Source organism: Centruroides vittatus, unplaced genomic scaffold, assembly GCF_030686945.1.
Source record: "Centruroides vittatus isolate TY-2023 unplaced genomic scaffold, ASM3068694v2 contig_349, whole genome shotgun sequence".
NCBI classification, from domain to species: Eukaryota; Metazoa; Arthropoda; class Arachnida; order Scorpiones; family Buthidae; genus Centruroides; species Centruroides vittatus.
Window position 1 is genome coordinate 987,283 of NW_027122172.1, and position 22,924 is coordinate 1,010,206.

At 36.0% G+C, this 22,924-nt stretch overlaps 1 protein-coding gene across 1 annotated transcript in view; it reads left to right on the plus strand.

Moving 5' to 3' along the window:
* Positions 1-22,924, plus strand: part of axo (axotactin) — a 178,737-nt gene that overhangs the window by 120,216 nt on the left and 35,597 nt on the right. The window contains exons 11-13 of the mRNA XM_067269237.1: positions 4,470-4,588; positions 14,584-14,814; positions 19,513-19,688. Coding sequence (XP_067125338.1) covers positions 4,470-4,588; positions 14,584-14,814; positions 19,513-19,688 — 526 coding nt within the window. The remainder of the gene's footprint in view (positions 1-4,469; positions 4,589-14,583; positions 14,815-19,512; positions 19,689-22,924) is intronic.

The following is a 22,924-nucleotide window of genomic DNA, read 5'->3' on the forward strand; positions in this document are numbered from 1 at the left end:
AATGACTCGTGGTTGAGAGAACAACTCTATTTTATTTTTGGTGCTATTACCAGAGGAACGTGAAGGCGACCAGTGACAACAGAACCGTGCAGAGGAAGAGTAACGAAATTCAACGGACTCTGCTCCAATCAACGAGACGACCAGGAGAAGACAGTGATTATGCAACATGAAAATATGAGGAACTTCTCGTGTATTAGTGCTTCCTCTCCCCTGTATTTTACATTGTCTATTGGCAGTAGGATTGTCATGTAAGAACATCTGTGGATTAAATTAATACATAATTGTTTCACAAAGATGAAATGTCTGAATGTAACGGAACCTAAAGCATTTTAATATTTGAATACCCTCTGAATATCGTGTATGTATATTGGTGTGAAGTTCACGTGAAATGTATGTAGACCAACAAAGGAAACATGACAAGAATATTTAGCAACAATATTTTATTTTGCATATTTGAACAAGTTCTTTATGGATTCCAACTCCGAAATCAACAATTACAACATGGCTTCTAATAATGATTAATAGCGGGAATGATAAAAGGTATACCATTTGCGACAAATGAGTACAAATTATAACCAAAAACTGTAACTAATACTTATATGCTAGCTTAAAACTAAGGGAAGAAAGATGATGATAGGGAGAGTAGAGAATTTGGGAAATTAGAATTTTGTAAAGCATGAAATACCCAGGGATTTTTGCTGGATTTCACAATTTAGGTGGGATGCCATATTGACCTTTTCTGAAGAGCCTCTCATCGTCCTCTTCACTAAGTTTCTCCTTGCACCTAGCTGCTACACCTTTTATCATAACTACGATAAAATCAACTTTCTTCTCCAACTCTCTCAAATTCTCCAGTCACTGCCATTTACAACTTGGAGCACCACATTCACGTCTCTCCTCCTTTAGGTCTGGGGCAAAGAATGTCCTTCCCTTCTCTCACCAGCCCTCAGGGCCTCTTTTCTTTCATTGTTCTCCATGGTTCCAAGAATCTGTCATCCCACCCAAGGGAAAAGAGTTAGAAAGGAAAGTTCTGGAAGCAAGAAGAAACAAAGAACAAAGGAGAGAACTAAAACTATACTTGAATTAATATATATAAAATGGCATACTGCCACATTGAATTTGATGTTAACTCAACTTTGTGTTTAGAAAATAAAACTTTACACTGTCATCTTGTGTTATATTCTAAATTTGAAATGGACTCACCATTATGTTGTACTCTGGACAAAAATTTATGCTGTTCTGTTAGGATATCTCATTTGGGTGTTAAGTGATTTTGTAGCAACTTCATTAATTCAGCAAAGGTTTGCCTAGAGGGTATTTCTGGTGCCATTAGGTTGGTCAGTAGCTGATAATGTTTTGGTCCAAGACAATTGATTAATATCATTATTTTAGCTTCTTCAGTAATGACGTCTGTTTTGGTTAGTCCTTTGATTTTAAGAAAGTTATCCAGTCATTGGGAATAGTTTTCTAAGGTCTCAGACGTTTCGTTGTAAGTTTCGAAGGATAAGGCTTGTGTTTGGAGAACTTGTTGAACTGATAGTTCTGGTTTTGTCTCCACCGACTGACTCTGTAGTTTCCTGATAAACACATCTAGAGTTGAAATTAATTCCATAAGTTCACTCATTTTTATATTCTTTTTGTCCTCGTTGCCAATTTTATCTTTGTCGCCAATTTTATCCTCGTCACCAATTGTTGTGTCCGTAAAATAAACAATTACTTGTTAACATATATAATTAACTTTATTATAATAGAAATGTAACTATGTGATAATACAACGTAACGTTGTGCCTCCAGGTCTAAGTGTTACTACAGCTAAAGCACGACTGACCAAAGACAAAGAAACACGACAAAGGTCAGAGGTGCAGGGTCGCCTAACTAGGTCAAGGGGCAATTTAGTGTGGGTTATCCCCTGGAGGTTTACATACATAACAGTAGCTTATAATCATTAACTTAGTCATATAATTGCCCAATAATTTGACAGATTATTTGGTTTGAATTAACTATAAATTTGATTTAGAGATGAAGATGATTTATATATACAGTATATATTTAATTATACAGTCGAGCCCGCATAAGTCGACACCCCAAAGGGAAGTGGAAATATGTCGAGTTATCCGATGTGACGACTAAAGCGAAGTTAGAAAAAAACCACAAAAGTACAATTAGGAAAATGCAGTAGTGTGTTATACAGTAGTATAGGCTTACAATACATTGTGTCCTCCATTTACAATTACTCTGTAGATGTAAAAGTGAAAAATTCGTTTAGTGTTGTTTGTTTCGAGCACTTAACTGTCTCGACTTTTTTTTCAACCATCACGAACACTTTGAAAACATCATCTTCTCAATTGTCAATTGTTGGCAAGTAACATCTAAGATTTTTTAATGCCTCTAGTGTGAGAAAAATTGGTGTAGATTGTATATTTTCTTTTTGTTTATCTGTTATTATTTTATACATAAAAATACATAAAATATTAAGGCATTTTTATTAATATGTGTGTGTGTGTGTGTATATATATATATATTAATATTAATAATAATACAGTAGAGAACCGAAAATCGGAATCAATTGGAGACTGGGGTTGTTCAGATTAGTGATTTGTTCCGATTACCGATTATGTACGAATAAATATATTAACCTGTCCGATGTTCAAATTTTTCTCCGTTGCATGTCGCTTCGTGTTGAATTTTTCTCCGTTGCGTTGTCGCTTCGTGTTGAATTTTCGTCAATTTTAAGCCAAACGAAAATTTTTATAATAATAATCGAGGCTATCTTATCGTTAAAAATTATTTCTGCATTTTGTACGAACAAAATAAATATATTGAAGAATATAAAAACATGAAAATTATACTTTAGAAATAAATTTAGTATCAAAAACGTTCGATTCGGCACGACGCAGTCCGACTGAAAATCGTTCCGATTACCGGGGTTCTGATTAACGAGTCTCTACTGTATATTATTATTATATTATTAAATATATTAATAATATATTAATAAATAAATTTATTCCCCCTCCTGAAAAAAATGAGTTTGCACCACACGTGCATAGTGAATTCATTTTTCAGGAAGGGGTGACGACTTATCAGAGTGTGGGGCAGCAAAAGTATGTCGACTTATCCAGTAGTGACGAGTTAAACAGCGTCAAGTAAACCGGAGTTATACATAATTTTATTTTAATTTTCACAAACTTGATGAGGAAAATTATTTAATGATATATGATATATATATTACACATACAAGGTGCAGAGTAAAGTCCTTATACACTGACTTGTGTGAGTGATGCACATGTGACTCACAGTAAAGAATGCAGAATGAAGAAATAGGAAAATAGGAAATCCATATGTAAATAAACAGAAATGAATGAGAACATGTGAACAAACATACAAGAAATTCATATTATACCATCTGTGCTTGATGTGCATATTAGCATTTCATGCTATTCACATGTGATGTTCGTTGCGACAGGTACATAGACCAGCATAGACTAGTACAATAAATACTCGACAGACTTCCCAAAACAAAGTATTTTGTTTTTGCTTACAAATAGGTTCTTTCAGATCCCAACTCTACAAATACTTTCTTTACACAAAGGCATTAAGTGCTGGCTTAACAAACAATGAAATATATTAGTGCAACAACTATATGTGGGCTGAAACTTACAACTAATACTTATATACTAACTTATAAGTAAGGAAGAAGAAAGGTAATAGATGAAGATTGATAGAATAAGGGGAAGATTGAAATACTTGGAATTTTTCTTAGCTTCACAATTTTGGGTTGGACACCACTTTGAACTTTTCCACGAGACTTTAGTTGTTGTGCTTTTTGTAGATTTTTGTCCAATACTAATTTAGTATCTTCCTTCACAGTTACCATCAGGAATTCTTTTTTATAGATTTCTTGGCTCCTTGCAGTCACCAGCCATCCTACTTGCGACCTGGAGCACTATCTTCCCACGTCTTCTCTCCTCAAGAGCTCAACCAAGAATGTCCTGTCCTATTGTTTCACCAGCTCCAGGGCCTTATCTCTTCTTTTGTTCTTCCAATTCTCAGAAATGGTAATCCCACCAGCAGGTCAAAGGGTTGGAAAAGGAAAGTTCTAGAAGTGGGAACAAAGGAAAAGGCTAAAACTAACTTAAATTAATAAATACATATATACAATATTATGGCCGACAGCCACACACAGACACAGGATGTCCTTTTGTATTGAATTGGTTGTGATTTACAAATTTGTAATTGACTTTTTCCATATTGTGAGTTGTTTTTTAACGTAGGAGCACAAACTTCTGAATTTTACCGTTAGGGAAGCAACAAGTAGTCTCATCTTGTAGTGAAGAGGCATTTTACTATAAATATATGTCATGTTTGTAAATATAGCTATCTGCATTTGTCATTTATGTGAGTGTATAAGGACTTTACTATGATTTTGTATACAGCTTCAGAACAATTTAAAGTGTTATTTATGTCTGTAGGAGCAAAACATTTGAAATGAAGATTGACTTTAGACATATTGTAACTGGAGTATATGATAAAGATTTCAAATTCACAACTGATGTTGTAATTGGAAGTGAAGCTCAGAATATAACAAGGGGTAAGTTTTCAAATTATCAAATTAAAAATAATTTAACATTAATTCTAAGTTTTCTGTTATTTTCTGAGCAGTTAGCAATTTTTTTATTTAATCTAATAAATTATTATAAGAATACTATTTTCTTTATTCTAGTTTACTTGTAGGAAAAATAATGGTAAATACATAATTTTCATAAAATCTAAACCTAATTTAATCAGATTGTACTTTTTCAATATGTAAGCTGAAACTTATGTGTAATAAATCATGCCATTCACACTTTTTCCAGCAGCAACGCTTTTATATACAAACGTTTTTGGCCATATTTAGTAGCCTGGGTCAAGTTTCAACATTAAGCAAATCGAACATCTACAACTAAATAAAAGTTTGGAACAACTTTTATGTTCTATTGATGTCAGAAGCTTTGAAAACAGATATCTCTTAATTGTACATTTACATAGATAGAATTACACAAATAAAATCACTTGATTAAAAAAGTACATATTATAAACAAATAAATAAATAATAATACATAAAATAGTGTGAGTTATGTGAATACCGAGTACAAAGAAACTGGGATTTTCAAAAACAAAATCTTTAATTCACGTGACAAGATACAGGAACTTTGGTAGGATGCCAGCAAAACAAAAAAAAAAATCTCTTTCCGACAAGTATATATATATATATATATATATATATATATATATCTTATAAACTAAACTTATAACTAATTATAACTAATTTAGGATAATGGAAAAAAATGTAGAAGAATAAAGTAGAGGATAGAATGAAAAAAGAAAGGGGTACCCAAATATTACGGCGTTATTTTGGTGCGATATATACGATGTTTGGTGGATCTCTTCTCGATCACAAACAATGTGAATTTCACCACTAGAACAAAAATTCCTTGACAGACGGGGACAAAAATACACTTGAACTTCCTTTTTTCTTTTCGGTCCTAATTTTCCTCCTTTCCTTCGTCTCTTTGTCGTCTCCACATGGTCCCAAAAACGTGGTGGAGATCTACCCTTGGTGCCTCTTTCCTTCTCCAGTCCTAGCCAAAAGAATGACCCCTTTGTCCCCGTTCTAACCTGAGGGCCGCATACCGTCCCATTGTCCTCAAGAGACCACCTGCTGTAGCGCCGTTAAGCACCGGTCGGGAGAAAATACCAGGAAGGGAAGATAATAGTACTAGGAAGAAGGAAAGAAAATATATATTCTTATATAAAATAAAATATAACTATACAGTACAATAATGGCATTTAGCCACAATAGATATTGCATAACTGTATATTTACATAAAAGGATTATAAAAATAACAAATGTGATTAAACAGTATATAATTTTACACACTTTCTATGTTTTTGTGTAATTTTATTTATTTTAAGAACTTTTTAATCATTTTTGTTAATGAACCCACTGTTAAAAGTAAAACATGGCACTAGAGGGTGTGGGAGAAAAGTGTATGGGATTTAACATGTCACTCTTGAACTGGATGTCTGATTGACAACACAATATTAATTTTCAGAACACAGCTGATTCACCCAATGTTTTATTCTAATGTATAATGTTTCTGACTGAACCTTAATGTATATAATTTAGTAGTGGTTGTGTAAAACTGTTTATGTTCGTATAACTGGTTGTGTTACAAAAGAATAAAAATTATATAGACTTAACTAATGGAAGGTCAACACTAGAACAGGGAGAGTAAAATGAGGTCACTGTGACTAACTGTTTCCCAAGAGATTAATAGTGCCACCAACCTTTTATTATGTAATGGAAAAACTTTACAAAAATTATCACAACATAATGTGATGTATGCATTGATATTACATTTATCAATGACTTCAATCATTGATTCCAACAAAATCATCATTTGATCTGATCAGAGACAAAAAATATTATTACATACAATTTTGATAGATACAATCAACTAATAACAAAATTTGAAGACACAAGTGGATAAAGATGTTATTTTACAAAAGTTTTGAGTTTATCGATGTTCAAGTTTTTTATTATGTAATTTTAGCTTAATATAATGTAACATAGTCCCTTCATCCATTGATAAATCTTGAGTATCATTTAATTTGCGAGATCTTTGATATTGCTTGGTGATAAACAGATACATGATGCAGGACAATCAGACTTTGAATAATTGTAACTAATGGAATCCTGGCTGTTTTTTTAACCAGAGAAATCCTGCAAATTTCTTAAAAGTTCACTTTTTTATTTATTTGTGTTAAGGTTGAAATTTTGCAAATAGAAAGTATAATTAAACCATAAACTGTCAGAATACATTTGTATTTATTAATTTTAAGTCTGCTTATTAGTTTTTAAATTTTTGCTTGTTATGTCATCTCACAGATTGTCAATAATTAATATGTATTTGTGGCAGGACTCTGAAAATTCTTTACTTGTCAGAACCTGTAATATCTGGAATAATTGTGCTGATGCTGTCTTAATTTTAGCTATGCTCAGTAGCTACAATAACTGCATTATGCCAGGTTGTGCAAATTGGGCAAGGATAGTGTTGGTTCTTGATATACCTAGGTATACAGGGTTCAAAGTTGGGCAATAGGCAGCACTGTGATGTTTCGTGACGAGGTGTAACGGTTTCCGCGAACAGACCGACACAAAATAATAATTGACACACGTTACTTCTAACGAATGTGCGTTTTTATTCTCGTCAGAAAGAACAGAAGCCGGTTCTTTATGAATCCCAACTTTACAAAAAAAAGGCTTTTTTCTTTTTCAGTCTAAAAAAACCGCGCTCGAAGCGGAACCCGACAAAATTATACGCATGCAGATCTTAAATCTAAACTTATCCTACTTATAACTACAGGGAGGAACAATATATACATGTAGAAAGAAAATAGTTGAATATTGAAATACTTGGTGGGATACCACTCTTGAGTCCTGTTTGATTATTTTATATCTTCCCGTGTTCTCGGCGAATCTCTCACTTCCCCGTCGTATCCTTCCCTTCTTCTTTGCTGCTCACTTATCCGCCTCGGTCAAGAGCTTCCTTTTCACGTCTTCACTCTCCACAGTCCAGTCCAAAAGTGATTCACCTTTCGTTCCTCGAGACCCACGGCGCCTTCCCGTCTATTGTTCTATACGTTCTCTTTCTTGGAAACGATAATCCCACCCGAAGGGTAAAAAGGAGTGGTGGGGAAAGTGAAGGAGGATAGATAATACAAAAGAAACAAAGGAATTTCTAACACTAGTTATATTACATATTAAAAACATATAAAATACGCGAATAACATGGCCGACGGCCACATACGCCCCCCCGAAGAATCAAACCCCGTAGTGCAACCTACGGTAGTTTACTTTATTTCTCCTTAAATTATAACGGTGTTGAGGTTCCGCGTCTCTCACGGTAGTGGGGTCGCTTTCCGTGTCCTCCCTCTCCTCGTTTCTCGATTGAAGTGAAGTCGGATCTGGCCCTATATTCCGTCGGGGAATCCAAGTCCTTATGTATTCCTCCGGTTCACCGCTTTCTAAGTCATCGGCTTCTTCCCGTACTTCCTCATCTTTGCGATGGTGCGAGGATACTTTTCTGCTCTCCCTATATATTGGGGAGTAGCATGGCTTAATCCGATCGGTGTGCACCACCCACTTCCCTTTCCGCCGGTTGCTCCTCAACTCCACCGTGACGGGTCCTAAGACGCGTGAGATCCTATACGGTCCCAGGTACTTGGGGGAAAACTTCCCCAAGCCTTTCCTTTTTCCTTTACGCATCAACCACACTCTTTGACCCTCCTTCCACACGCTTTGTTTCCTCCCCTCATTTATCCGCCCCCTATTTCTCGAGTTTCGATTCCTTCCCAGTTCATATGCCGCTTCTCTTATTGCATTTAACTTATCAATAAACCTCGGGCCGTGCTCTCGGCCTTGTTGATTTTCTAGGTTTTCTTCAGGAAAAGCACTTGGGAACCGAGGATCGAAACCATATAATAGATAAGCAGGAGACTCATCCGTAGCGGAATGGGTTGAATTATTATATGCAAATAGACCCGTGTTGATGAATCTGTCCCAATCACGGTTGTTACCTCCTGATATTTTTGCAATTATACCACAGATGGTTTTGTTAAATCGTTCGCACACCGAATTGGAACACGGTCTATATGCGGTTGTCACATTATGTTTAATCGTGAGCTCGTCGCACACCTTTTGGAACGTGCTGGAGGTGAAGTTCGCTCCCCTGTCAGAGACGATCACCTCAGGGCACCCATACCTACAAATGATGTTATTAAAGATCGCCTCAGCAACAACCTGGGCTGATTGATTGGGGACAGGCATTGCTTCCCCGTACCGAGTATATAAATCGACGACCGTAAGGATGTACTTATTCCCCCCGTAAGATGTTTGGAGAGGACCAATTATGTCAGTAGCCACCTTCTGGAAGGGAAACTCTGCAGTTTCCGTTTCCTGAAACGGCGCTCGACCCCCGTGTAGATTGTACCTTTGGCAGGTCTTGCACCCTTTTATTATACGCTTAACGCGGCTTTTCAGGTCTTTGATGTAGTAATACCTGTCAATAAGATCACACGTTTTTTTCGCACCTAGGTGACCAGACAGCGGCGAACTATGGAATAGCCATATCACCTGGTCGGTCATGTCCTTCCCTACGCATATGCGAGTCCACCTCCTGAGCCCCATTTTTCCGGGCTTTACGTGTACGACCACATCACCATCTAACTGGAATTCAGATCCATCTCTTCCACTAGGCACCCATCCGCCTTTCCCTTGATGTTTGTGGCTTTCCCGTATTTTTTTTAAGAATTCATCTTCCCCTTGAGATTCAACCACTTTCTGCCAAAGTTCTTGATTTTCTACGACGCTATTACACACTTCATTTCTCACCTCTCCCATCCCTGAGCTTGGCCGCGACAGCGCGTCGGCTATCCCATTATGCTTTCCTTTTATGTGATTGATCTTTACATCGTAATCTGCCAGTTCCATCGACCATCTCATTAATCTCCTATTATGATTTCTCATATTGCTCATAAACACAAGTGGCTTATGATCAGTGTGTATTACAATCGGATATCCTAACACAACAGGTTTAAAGTGGCGCAGGGACAAAACCATCGCCAAACACTCCTTCTCGATCGTGGAGTACTTCTCTTCGGTATCATTGAACTTCCGGCTAAAGTATCCCACCGGGTAGAAATCACTGCTTTCCATTTGCCCCAGTACCGCACCAACACACTTATCCGATGCATCGGTATATAGGTGAAATGGGGCGTCAAAGTTGGGGTGTCTTAAGAGGGGGGGCTTTGATAACATGGTTTTAAATTCATCAAAACTTTCCTGACACTTCTTATCCCATAAAAATTTCCTATTCTTTTTAGTCAAATTGGTTAAAGGTAATGCCAAATCGGAGAAACGTGGTATGAAGCACCTAAAAAAACCGACCATACCTAGGAAACTCCGGACGCCTTTTATATTACGGGGGGCTTTCACATCACGTATTGCCTTGACATTGTCCTCGTCCGGGAGTATCCCACTCTGGCTTATAATATGCCCCAGATACTTAACCTCGCTTACGATAAAGCGGCTTTTTGATGGATGCAACTTTAGGTTGCTCCTATCGAGTGTGCTTATGACCTCACCCAATAGAGTTATATGGTCATCGAGGGACTTGGAAAATAGTACAACATCATCCTGGAAAATATAACAATTTATCCCTACAAAACGGGCCAACACCTTGGACATCACGGCTTGGAAGAACCGGCCACTATTTTTCGCTCCCTGTGGGAGGCGGCACATCTGGAATTTGCCCCACGGAGTGGAGAAAGCATAAACATGCCTAACAGATGCATCCAAGCTTATTTGGAAATAGCCGGATTTCAGATCTAATACTGAGAAAAATTTACTGCCGTGAAATTTGCTCAGGATTTCATCTACGCGAGCGATGGGGAACTCTTGCGTCTCAGTGAGGTCATTGACCCGTCGGAGATCCAGGGTCATCCGGATTTCCCCATTATCTTTCTCTACAATGTGAATGGGCGAGTTCCACGCAGACGAACTCTCCTCGATGATCCCTGCTTTTAAATAAGACTCCGTTAATGCTTTTAATTTCGGTAAATAACACTCCGGAATCCGGTATTGGCGTGTACTCACCGGTTTACTTTGGTCAATTTCTGGCTTGTGTGATACCCCAATCATACCCGTTAGCTCCTCAATAGACTCGGCGAAACATCCCGGGTGTCTCTCAAATATTTCGTAAACCCATTTTTTCTCCTCTTGGCACAAACCCTCCAGACCCTTAATTGTTACAGGAGTGACATTAAGGCATTCATTATACTCCCCCTTATCTATGCTATGGTTAGGGGCAATCCCTTTCACAGCCATCCTCACACCATCAATGATCTTGTATGCGTTGTTGACAGCGTCCATTCCTAAAATGCCGTCGTAATCAATATGGTCGGGCAAGTGCATGCACGCTACCGTCGCATTACATTCTTGGTCGCTGTAACTTATCTTAACCCTTAGGACTTTCTCGGATTCGGTAACAGCGCCGTTTATCCCCCTGATTCCTACATTCTCGCCCTCTATTGTTGCGCCCCTTACGTCCTTCCGCGACAAGCCCTCTATCACAGCCGAACTTATTATTGATCTCTCCGCGCCGGTATCGACCAGGAAATATAGCTTAGTATTCCCGATTTTCCCCTCAGCGATGGGAAGGCCATTCCGCGACTTGACTATCTTATTGGTCAGACTGAGTTTTATGTAAGGAACGTTATGCTGACCCTTCTGACGCTCCTTTACCAGTTTAAATGGGGGTTCTTGCGGCTTGGGCAGTCCCGGGCGAAATGCCCTACATTATCGCATGCGTAACATCGTTTATTAGAAGTATCCCTACTCTCCCTTTTTCTTTCATCTAACAATCTGCTTACTGCCTCGACTAGCGTATCGACTTTCTTTTCCAATTCTATAATTCTCTTATCACCTTTGTCCTTTCGTGATTCCATGCTATCGCACCCCCCAACCACTGTGTCAGATCTCTCTTCCGTCACTATGCTAACTCCCCTTCGGTCGAAACGACCGTTACATTCGACCTCTATTGACTCCTCGGTCTCGGCAATTTCAAACGCCTCATCTAATGTTTTCGGGGCTCTCCGTAGCACATTGCTTTTAAGGCCTCCCCTTAAACCCTTGATAAAACGCTCTAATATCACATCATCGCGCAACATACTTAGCTTCTCATTATCCTTTACCGCCCTTGCTAGCAAGGTCCTTGTTCGTACTGAGAAGTCCGTCACAGATTCGCTACTTCCTTGCCTAAGATTCAAGAGCTGGTCGACGATGTCCCTGTCGCCAGCCTCTCTTTTACTAAAGCACTTGATTAGATCGCGCTTTATATCCTTATAAGAACCGGGGTATTGTTCCAACAGGCACATAAAAGTGGTCAGCGGCTCACCTTTCAGCCTGGATTGTAGCACCGCTACCTTTACCTCGTCATTCCAGCTGGCTAGGCGCGCTATATTTTCGACAGTTTGAAAAAACTGTTTTACGTTTACGGTATCATTCGGTGATCCTGAGAACATGGGGATCATGCCCAGAAAACCCGTAACTACTAACGGCGGACTGAAACCAACCCCATCATTGGTATTAGAACTCTCGACTTGGCAACTCGTGGCCATTACAATACAATTTGCAATTTTGCTATACACAAATTAACAATAAAACGTCACGTGGATACTTGAAACAATAATAAGATGCCTTTGTTACAGTTGGGATCCTGTCGCGGACGCCATTGTGATGTTTCGTGACGAGGTGTAACGGTTTCCGCGAACAGACCGACACAAAATAATAATTGACACACGTTACTTCTAACGAATGTGCGTTTTTATTCTCGTCAGAAAGAACAGAAGCCGGTTCTTTATGAATCCCAACTTTACAAAAAAAAGGCCTTTTTTCTTTTCTCAGTCTAAAAACCGCGCTCGAAGCGGAACCCGACAAAATTATACGCGTGCAGATCTTAAATCTAAACTTATCCTACTTATAACTACAGGGAGGAACAATATATACATGTAGATAAAAAATAGTTGAATATTGAAATACTTGGTGGGATACCACTCTTGAGTCCTGTTTGATTATTTTATATCTTCCCGTGTTCTCGGTGAATCTCTCACTTCCCCGTCGTATCCTTCCCTTCTTCTTTGCTGCTCACTTATCCGCCTCGGTCAAGAGCTTCCTTTTCACGTCTTCACTCTCCACAGTCCAGTCCAAAAGTGATTCACCTTTCGTTCCTCGAGACCCACGGCGCCTTCCCGTCTATTGTTCTATACGTTCTCTTTCTTGGAAACGATAATCCCACCCGAAGGGTAAAAAGGAGTGGTGGGGAAAGTGAAGGAGGATAGATAACACAAAAGAAACAAAGGAATTTCTAACACTAGTTATATTACATATTAAAAACATATAAAATACGCGAATAACATGGCCGACGGCCACAGCACAATACAAAAAGAAAGGACTTTACACTTTTCAAATACGGGTGAGGTAATAAAAAGAATTTAATCCTGGATCTTACAGGCTTATTGATTTAAATACAAATTTCCAGGGTAACACAAATATATATTTACATACTATTCTGTCACCTCTCTCAAAGGTAAAAGAAAAAACGACAACACAAACAGAAAAAATTAAACAAAACAGTCTTACGCGTGTCCTTTGGTAGTTATTAAGGACTATTTACACAATTCATACTCATATCTTCATGCAAGCCTTGGATGAAATCGGATTGCTTCACCACCTTCAAACTGTCTCCAATCTCTCTCTTCGAGCTGACCACTAACACCTCTCGTATTGCCGAGTCGACAAATATCTATCACGAACCGAGTCCGAAAGGTCAAAAGATCTTTTCTCGGGTGACGCACCTCCATTTACACCCTTGTTGACGTCATGAGTTGCATTCATAAACAATCACAAACAATCGGTGAGTCTCGCGAGGTTAACAAAATAAAAAGCTGATCTTCAAACACAAAACGGAAACCGGCGCGAATAATTATATATAATGTAACCCGAAAAAAAAATTTAACATCCATAATGCGAAGAAACAGATTAATACAAGTGATGAGTCACTACAATAGAAGTATGAAGTTTTTCTTCATAAACCTGATTTTTAAAGCCAAACAAACTTGAATTATTGGGCTATAAGCTTGATATCGTTATTAAAACAGCTGAAATAGACAAATCAAGAATACTTGAGAGCAAAAGAAATACTGCAATGCATCTCAGAAACTAACTAGAAATCTTCTGGTGGCACATAACATTTATCTTCTCTTAAATGCATTAAAGACGATTCCACCCACATCCATTGAATTGGTTAGGGAATTCTCAGTAGCGGGACTTTTCATTATTAAAATAGTAACCAGATTGAGTGATTGGAGTATTGACCATCTTTGGTTTTTAAAATCTTATAAAAATTTACAATAATATTTTGTATTATGTTTTATTTAAATAATGAAAATTACCTTCTAAGTTAGAAGTTTGATCTAAGTTCATTTTTTGTTTAAATTTTCAACCCAATTCAAAGGCATTTTTTTTGTAAGCAGTTTCCAACAAACTTTAATAAATTTTTTCTATTTGTAAAAATTTCTATGTAATTCAAAGGCAATTTTTAATATATATCTTACACAGCATTATTAATATGATTTTGGAGGTTGCAAAACATATTAAATTACTTTTAAAAATGCAAAATAATTATATTATTCGATTTCAAGATACTTTTTATGTTTTAAAAATAATTAATTATATCCCAGGAAACAGTTCACTTTTTTCCCGAAATTCCGGGAGAAGCAAAGGACCGGGAAATGAGAAACCCTAATTGTAACATAATGCCTTCGTAACTTCATCTACATAATGCATTCTTCAATTATCATATTTTAAACTAAAACAAAGCAGTTTGCTTTAGAGTTAATAATAGCAAAATATTTAAATATTCAAAGGAATTTAAATTATTGAAAATATGTAAATATTTAAAAACTGATATTATTTCTTTTTAGGTTTTGTTGGTTGTATGAGAGATATTTACATAAATAAAGAATGGCTCGATCCAAGGGGTGTTGTAGGAACAGAATATGCCAAAGGAAAAGTTTCGCTTGATAATTGTCAACTGGTTAATCCCTGTAACAATCCTCAAGCTTGTGAACATGGTGGAAGATGCATAGTAGAAAATGGAGATACAAAGTGTAATTGTACGGGAACAGGATATACTGGAAAGACTTGTCATTTCTGTAAGTAATATTCACTTGAAATAGATCAAATCAAATTATAAAGAAAGAGGAAAAAATTTATTTATTGAATTTGTTTAAATGCAAACTTATATAATAATTTTAAAAAGTGAATAAATTAAATAAACAACTCAAATTGGGTACATGTAAATAAGCATAAACACAATGCATAAAACAAATATCCAGTAAGAAACTACAAAATTACTGTAGTTTTTATAATCCAATATCCAGCAAGAAACTATAAAAATTTTGTATTTTCTTTTGGATATTGGTTTTATTTAAGTGCAGAATAAATTAAAAGTTTGGATTATAAATTCAAACTTTTTACATACAACTTAATTGTTTTAATTCAAGAACTCGAGTTTTAAGTAGTTTTTGGAATCTTTTAATTCTGGTGTTTATGTGAAGAGAGAATTAAGGTATTGTGTCTTTTGTATTTGCTGCTACATGGCATACATCTCTGTGTGTGTTTGTGCAGTATACATATTCAAAAAAAAGACAGACTTCCCGCATTCAAGTTGATATCTTGCTGTTTAGTACATCAGTGTTGTGTCCATAAAATAAATGACTCTTGTTAATGTATATAATTAACTTTATTATAAAACAAATGTAACATGTACCTCCAGGTCTAAGTGTCACCACAGCTAATGCACAACTTACCGGAGACAAAGGAACACAACAAAGGTCAAAGGTACTGGGTCGCCTAACTGGGTCAAAGGGCAATTCGGTGTGGGTTATCCCCTGGAGGTTTACATACATAACAATCAGGTCCAACTCAACCACTTTGGACTAAATATACGATACAAGGGATTTCAAGTGACAAACTGAAAAGCTAACTGAGTAAATGAAACTACCGAATGCTGTTAATTGGTTTTATGCTTTCATGTTTGACCAATGGGCCAGTTGCATGGAATTTTCTGGGTTTTCTTCAAATGTGTCTAATATCTATATTTAGGTCAGTTTCCCATGGAAAGTCCTCCCAGAAGGCATCCATGTTTTGTGCTTTGCCTTATCCCATCAACCTGCACACCAAAAAGTTTGACCCCGTGAACTAAGGCCAGTTAAGTTTAACGTGAAGTTATAAATTAAGTTCATTATTTGAATTTATCATCATTCTCCTACTATTAAAAAGTTTAGCAATTGCTTGACCTCTGAATTGAGATCGTTGGAATGCAGGATTATCCTGAGTAGGATATGGGACCTAAGATGATTCGACCAGTGCAAGTGTTATGTCACGCGAGTGTATGGCCAACGAAAGGACAAATTTACAATAAAACAAAACTTTAAGTTTAATGAAAAAAAAAACAACAATCAATAAAACACTCTTTCACCTCGCATGATGATACACAGGATTCTTTTACAACTCCGACTCGAAACCTCACACGTGTAGGCGAAGGAGTAGACAAAAATAACAAAGGGAAACACGTGGTTCACACACAATAAGCGCGACAAATTTATAACGAGTTACAAATAGGATATTCACCGGACTATTACAAACTAGGATTAAAAATAACTTACTTGCTATAGAAAGGGGAAAGAAGAGTTAGATAAATATATGGAATTATATATAAGAAGGGATAGGGGGTACCCAGAATAACGATGTGTCCTCGAGATCTCTATTTCGCTGAACGAGCCGATCCTATTCTTTCTCCACGTCTGCTCTGTCCCAGCTCCACACCAAGAATGACCGTTACTCCCGTTCTTTTGCCTCCGGGTCTTTTTCTTCTTTTGTCCTCCCCCTTACTTCCAGGGAAAGGACTGCCCCACCCGCAAGGAAAGTGAAAATAGAAAGATCGAGAAACAAGGGAGAGACAGAACAAAGAATTGAAGGATTAATATAAGGCTTATAACTATCGCGTATATACAAAATTATGACGTACCGTCACACAAGGACCATTAATATGGACATACAGTATGTGTCCATGTTTGTAAAATATCATAATAAAATACATTCAAAAGAATCTATATAAAGAAGGGGAAATAAAGAAATATTAAAAAAAAAAAGAAAATAAATTATAGAGTTTGGTTGATGAGGGGAAAAAGGTATCAAGATCCCAGCTGATGGAGTTTATAGAAGTTCTCTTGGTAATTATAATCAGGTGTCCTATATGTAGATGTGGCCTCTCTGTAGGTTCACTTTTAAATTATAGAGAAAAACTATAGGAATTCTCAGTAAACAAATATGTTCTGTAAATTGGAAAGCCACACTTCTTACTTTACAGAATATATCTGTTTACTAATCTCTGCACACAAAGCTAGAACTAATTTAAAATCGTAGGCACAAAACCTTACACACGCTGTTTCTAGCAAACAAATTAATAAGCACAAACGTTTTCGGCCGTTTTGTGCACCTGAAGAAGGCCTTTCAAAACGGCCGAAAACGTTTGTGCTTATTAATTTGTTTGCTAGAAACAGCGTGTGTAAGGTTTTGTGCCTACGATATCTATTTACTGAGAATTTATAAAATAATACACAGGATTTGAATGAGATTAAATTTATATAAAAACCATAGGAACTGTCTCAAACTTTACAGTTTCCTTGATCAAAACTCTGGTTAGATTGAAGCCAACCAAGAAAAAGAATAAAGGCAGGAAAGTAGGGACAAAGAAGTAAGTCTGGGCAAGAAATTATTCTTTATTAGTACAAGAAAACAAAGGAAAGACAGATATGTATATGCACACACTAACTAAAAGTTTTAAAAAAAAAGGCAGACGAATTCACTAAATAATCATAACAAAATAAGTGATTAAAGATGTCACATTTTATTTATAACTAAACTTATATTCTTGGATAGAAGTAATGGAAAAATTATCACTTTTTGTATATTATTTATGAAGAGGAGTGAGTATTTTTGGTTGTGAAATATATTAAATAATTAAATGTTCTCAGTGTATCGTGATTTATTAAAATATTTGTATTATTTATGCAAAATATAAAGCTTTCTAATATTTGGGATCAAGGTCCTACAAGCAAAAGTGCAGAATGACTGCCCAATTATATAAGTGGCCAACTTGTATGGGAAATCAGTTAATTTCACGTCACAAAAGGACCCTAGACCAGGCCTGGCCAACCCACAGGCCGCATGCGGCCCATCACATTGAATTGTGTGGCCCACTAAGCGATATTATATATCTATTAAAACTTTTGTTTTCGGTTATGTGTATACCAAAACAATTAAATAAATGAAAATTTGCATATGTCATTGTTATAATGCCCAAGTGCGAGTACGAACTCTTGGTATAACAATAAAATCTTATTCATTTTATATTTGTTTTATTTTTTTAAAAGCATGTTTGTCTAAATTGTGGCCCACCGTAATGTTACGCGTAATCAAAGTGGCCCGCGAAACAACTTGGGTTGGCCAAGCCTGCCCTAGACCATTACGTCAGTGATGGTCTAGGGTCCTTTCATATGTGGGTAGTGGTAACAGAGACAAAGATGACAAGTACCTTACAAAATTATTATTTTATTTTCCTCATTTATTTTAACATGAAATAAACTTACACTAGGAAAAAAAATAGTTTTCCTTAAAACAATCAGTTGTTCTGATATCCTGGGCGTCGATGTTGTTTCTTGTTTGTCGATCAAAAGTGGCCCCAGGGCAGTGGAAGGTGGGGAGATTCCGTCGGTTGGCATCAGCAACACGGTCTGAGTCCGTGGTGGCACAGGTTACAGGTTGGGCACAATAGACGGAAAACTGCGTTTTGCATGTTGACTAACTGTGTACAGGTGCACAGTTTACAGAAAGTGATTTTGTCCTTGAATATCAAGGATTATATCGATCTCTGTTCTTTTGTCCATTCTGATTGGCTCCATGTCTCTTTTTCTCACTTTCCAATTGGTCCCTCGTCTGTCCCTATGCGAAAAATGAAACCTGTTTGGGTCACAAGAAAGATCCGCTTCAGAGAATCTACCTGACACCATCCATTAGCTCTGGACAGAAAGTGCTGATGGAACTTTGAACCTGCACTCATATTTTACCTCATTGTTGTCTGTGACGTTTTAGAATTTTAACGACCTGACGCAATGTCCCCTTTATCATTAGCCTTTCCCTTTTCAAAATTCTTTCTGTTCTAATTGCTTGTATACAAGCACCTTGTCAAAGTTCCATCTCTACTGGTCAACATTTGTCTATATCGATTGCGTTACATTTGACATTAATAGTTTTTCTTTCTTGTCTGTCTCATATGACTTGCACAACTAATCCGACCTTTGATCGGCTTTAATAATGGAAGTTTTTCGAGTTAAGTTTTAATAAATTATTATAATAAATTTTTAATTCCAACCCATTTTTGGAACCTCACAATTGCCTTACCCAGTTATGTCATTTTGAATTTGACCTTATTAATTTATTATGACCCTATTAAAAATATTTTGTTTTAATAGAAGTTATTGAACTCAAAAAATAATTCATAAATTAAGTAATTATTTTATTAATTGAAATTAGCATCTGAAAAATATGAATGTACACTCAGTTTAATTATTACACTCAGTTTAATATACACTCAGTTCAAATATTATCAAGGTAATCTTTGGAATTTGATTTCCTTTGTTAAAAATGACAACAACTAGAAAGTTATAAACATTCTTTCAAATTAAGTATTTACCAACTGTAAAATATATAGTACTATTTAGTATATTTATTTTATACAATGTAGATGTATTCAATTGCATTTAATTGTTTTTTATTATATTCTGTAGCAATTTACAAGCGCACTTGTGAGGAACTTTATCTTGTTGGATACAGACAAACAGGATCGTACAAAATTGACATAGATAGAAACGGACCTTTACCACCAGGACATGTTACTTGCATGATGAATGAAAGGAATGATTACATTGTGACAAGAGTTCTAACCAATATGCAACCAGAAATGGTAAGATTATTTTATGAAAAGTTACATTGTATCCAGTGTTACTGAAACTCTAAATATTATGTAAAGTAATCCTATATTTCATCATTTGTATCACTGTTGACTTAAGAAAAATTCGGACCCCAGGCAACAGTTGCAATTTGGCCACTCGAAACAAGTGAATAATTTTATTATATTTATCACTGGATCTTCTCGGCAAAGCTGCAAACATTATTGCATTCACAACATTCACTATATTCTTCAAATTTTATTTTTTTATAATTGAAAAATAGATTTGTGTGTCCCTTCAGATCCAAGCCCTAGGCAATTGCCTAATTAGTCTAGACCTAATTCTAGCTTTGCGTTTGTGTAAAAAGGTTATTTTTTTTTAATTTTTAGAAATTTTACAAGAGTTATGTTTTTTATTGATTATCAATAAATATAATAAAATATACTTAGATATTGGACAAAATTATAGAGAATTTCTATCATAAATAATATGTTTCATAATCTGAACAATTGCATTTAATTACTTTTCTGACATTAAAATGCTAAGAAATAAATAAATTAAGCTTAAGTTGCACTTTAATCATAAGTTTTATTTAAAAATAATAATGTGTTTTTAATATTAGAGATGAACAGTTAAATTTTCAATTGTCAGTTTATTGCTATTTTAATTTTAAAAAAATTTCGTGCTTATAAAAAAACTAATTCAAACTGTTTTTCAAACTGCCAGAAAAAACTGTTCAGTAATACAGAATTCTTATTAAAAGTCTAATTAGGCAGTGCTATATACTGCAGTGCACTCTGTAAGCAACCTATATATATATTGCAAGCATGCCTGCACAACACACATTCTTGTTCACACTCTTGTTCAATAAAGTCATGTTACTGTTACCTCCATTTTCTTGTGAATCCATCTCCATCCATTTACATCTAATTCCAACAATCATATATACCAATTCTGGCTATGAGGTGGATAGAAAATTGTCTATTTCTTCAATTTTATTCAAATTTTCAACAAGGATACTATTGTTCCCTTCTTTGGCGAAATTAACACGTGGCTGATGTTTAGCTAGACTTTGAACCTTCGACTTGTAAGTTACTGAATTGTCTTATTATTTTCACTTTACTTGTTCCTAGGAAAAATTTTGGAAATGCCAAATGCAATTAATGTTAATTAATCCTTATAACATAAATAGTGATTGGGATGAATATGCGGTACAATTGGAAGAATTCTTTATAGCATCTAATATTACTGATGATAGGAAAATGGTGGCTATTCTCTTTAGTCAGATGGGACCAGTAGCTTATAAATTGTTAAGAAATCTTGTCAATCTGATAAACCTTCCTCATTTAAAGACATTTTCTGACTTAAAAGGTATAATGAAATCTCTTAAAAATAAATCAGTTAGTATAATTTCCAAGAGTGCAAACTTTACTCACTGGGTACAGAAAGAAGGAGAATCAATTAATGATTTCGTAGTTGGGCTAAAATCCTTAAGTAAAAAGGCAATTTTGGAGACTCTCTTGCAACACGTTTAAGAGATTGTAGTGAGTATGGTATCAATAAAGATCGGACTTGTCGTTGGTAAGGAAAACACAAGGGTCGTACAAAGAATTATCACTCGAATACAGGTTCCAAGAAGGAAAATTAAACTATATATATGCGAAAAAAAGTACAATAATCAAAACACTAGTACACTAATTACTAAAATAAAGAAATGCTTAGCCTAATAGTAATATTTACAGTATATAACAATGATGAGTACATGCTGAAAGGACCAACACATTCATTAAATATTGTTCTATCTGAACAAGAAAATTTACAACAGGAACAGGCGTGCTACACACTCGTATGGGTTATTCCTTTTATCTTCTATCTCTCAGCAACAGTTATTACACTCTGGGTGGAATATCTGTGTGGATGCAAACAGATTTGTCCAAAACCTGAGTCCAGCTACTTTCAACCCTTCCTTCGCTTACCTCCTTTGTCGGAGCTTCCTCACTTTAGTATCCTTCGGCTAGCGTGCTCCCCACTTCATCCACGGTGAAGTCCCAAGGAAAAAAAGGTGCTTGTGTATGTTATACACTCCCTTTTATACCCCTGCCATCCAGGGCTTTTCACCAGTCATGTGATGTCATCACAACCAACCCCAGACCAACGAGTGGTTGCCGAAGACAGAGGCACGTGACAAACGGAATGTTTTTCAAAAAAAATATCACGACAATGTAGGGATCCAATGCAGGGCCGATCCCGATACACAAACAAAATAAAAAGTAAAAAATATATACATGTAACAAATTAGTGACGGAGCACTACAAGATCAATTTGTATTGGGCTTGTACAATCCCGGGATTCATTCAAATTTATTTGCTAAAAAAGAGTCGGAATTAGACTTTCAGAAAGCAATCAATTATGCTATCACTATGGAATAAGCTCTGATTGATGCAGATCATTTCAATAAATTGCCATTTGAAAATGATTCTTTTAAAATTTGTTACACAAAGTTCTCTAACAGAAAGAAAGAATTTAGTGAGAATAGTCGTAGAGATAAAATTAAGTACGAAACAAAGAAAACCAGTACTTGTATTTGTAGATCATGTGGGATGCACAGACCATTCTTGTGAGAATTGTAAATTTAGAGCATTCTCCTGTAATAAATGTGACAAGACCAGCCATATTGCAAGAGTATGTGGAAGTGTGACGGTACGTCATAATTTTGTATATACGCGATAGTCATAAGCATAACATTAATCCCTCAATTCTTTGTTCTTTGTTTCCCTTATTCCTCGATCTTTCGATTTTCACTTTCCTTGCGGGTGGGGCAATCCTTTCCCAGGAAGTAAGGGGAAAGACAAAGGAGTGAAAAGACCCCGAGGCACAAGAACGGGAGTAACAGTCATTCTTGGTGCAGAGCTGAGACGGAGCAGACGTTGAGAGAGAATCCGAACGGCTCGTTCAGCAGAACAGAGATACGACTGGAAAAGAAGAAAGATAGTAGCCAGTGTCTTAAACATAATTCCCCGACCGGAAGATCCCGAGGACGTATCATTATTCTGGGTACCCCCTATACTTTCTTTCATATACTTCTCTATATCTATCTAACTCTTTTTTCTCCTCTCTATAGTTTGTAAGTTAGTTTTAGTCTTAGTTTATAATATTTCGGTTAACATCTCATTGTAATTCATTATCATTGAGTCACGCTTCTTTTGTGTGAACCACATGTTTTTTTTCTTTGTCTACTCTTTCGTCTACA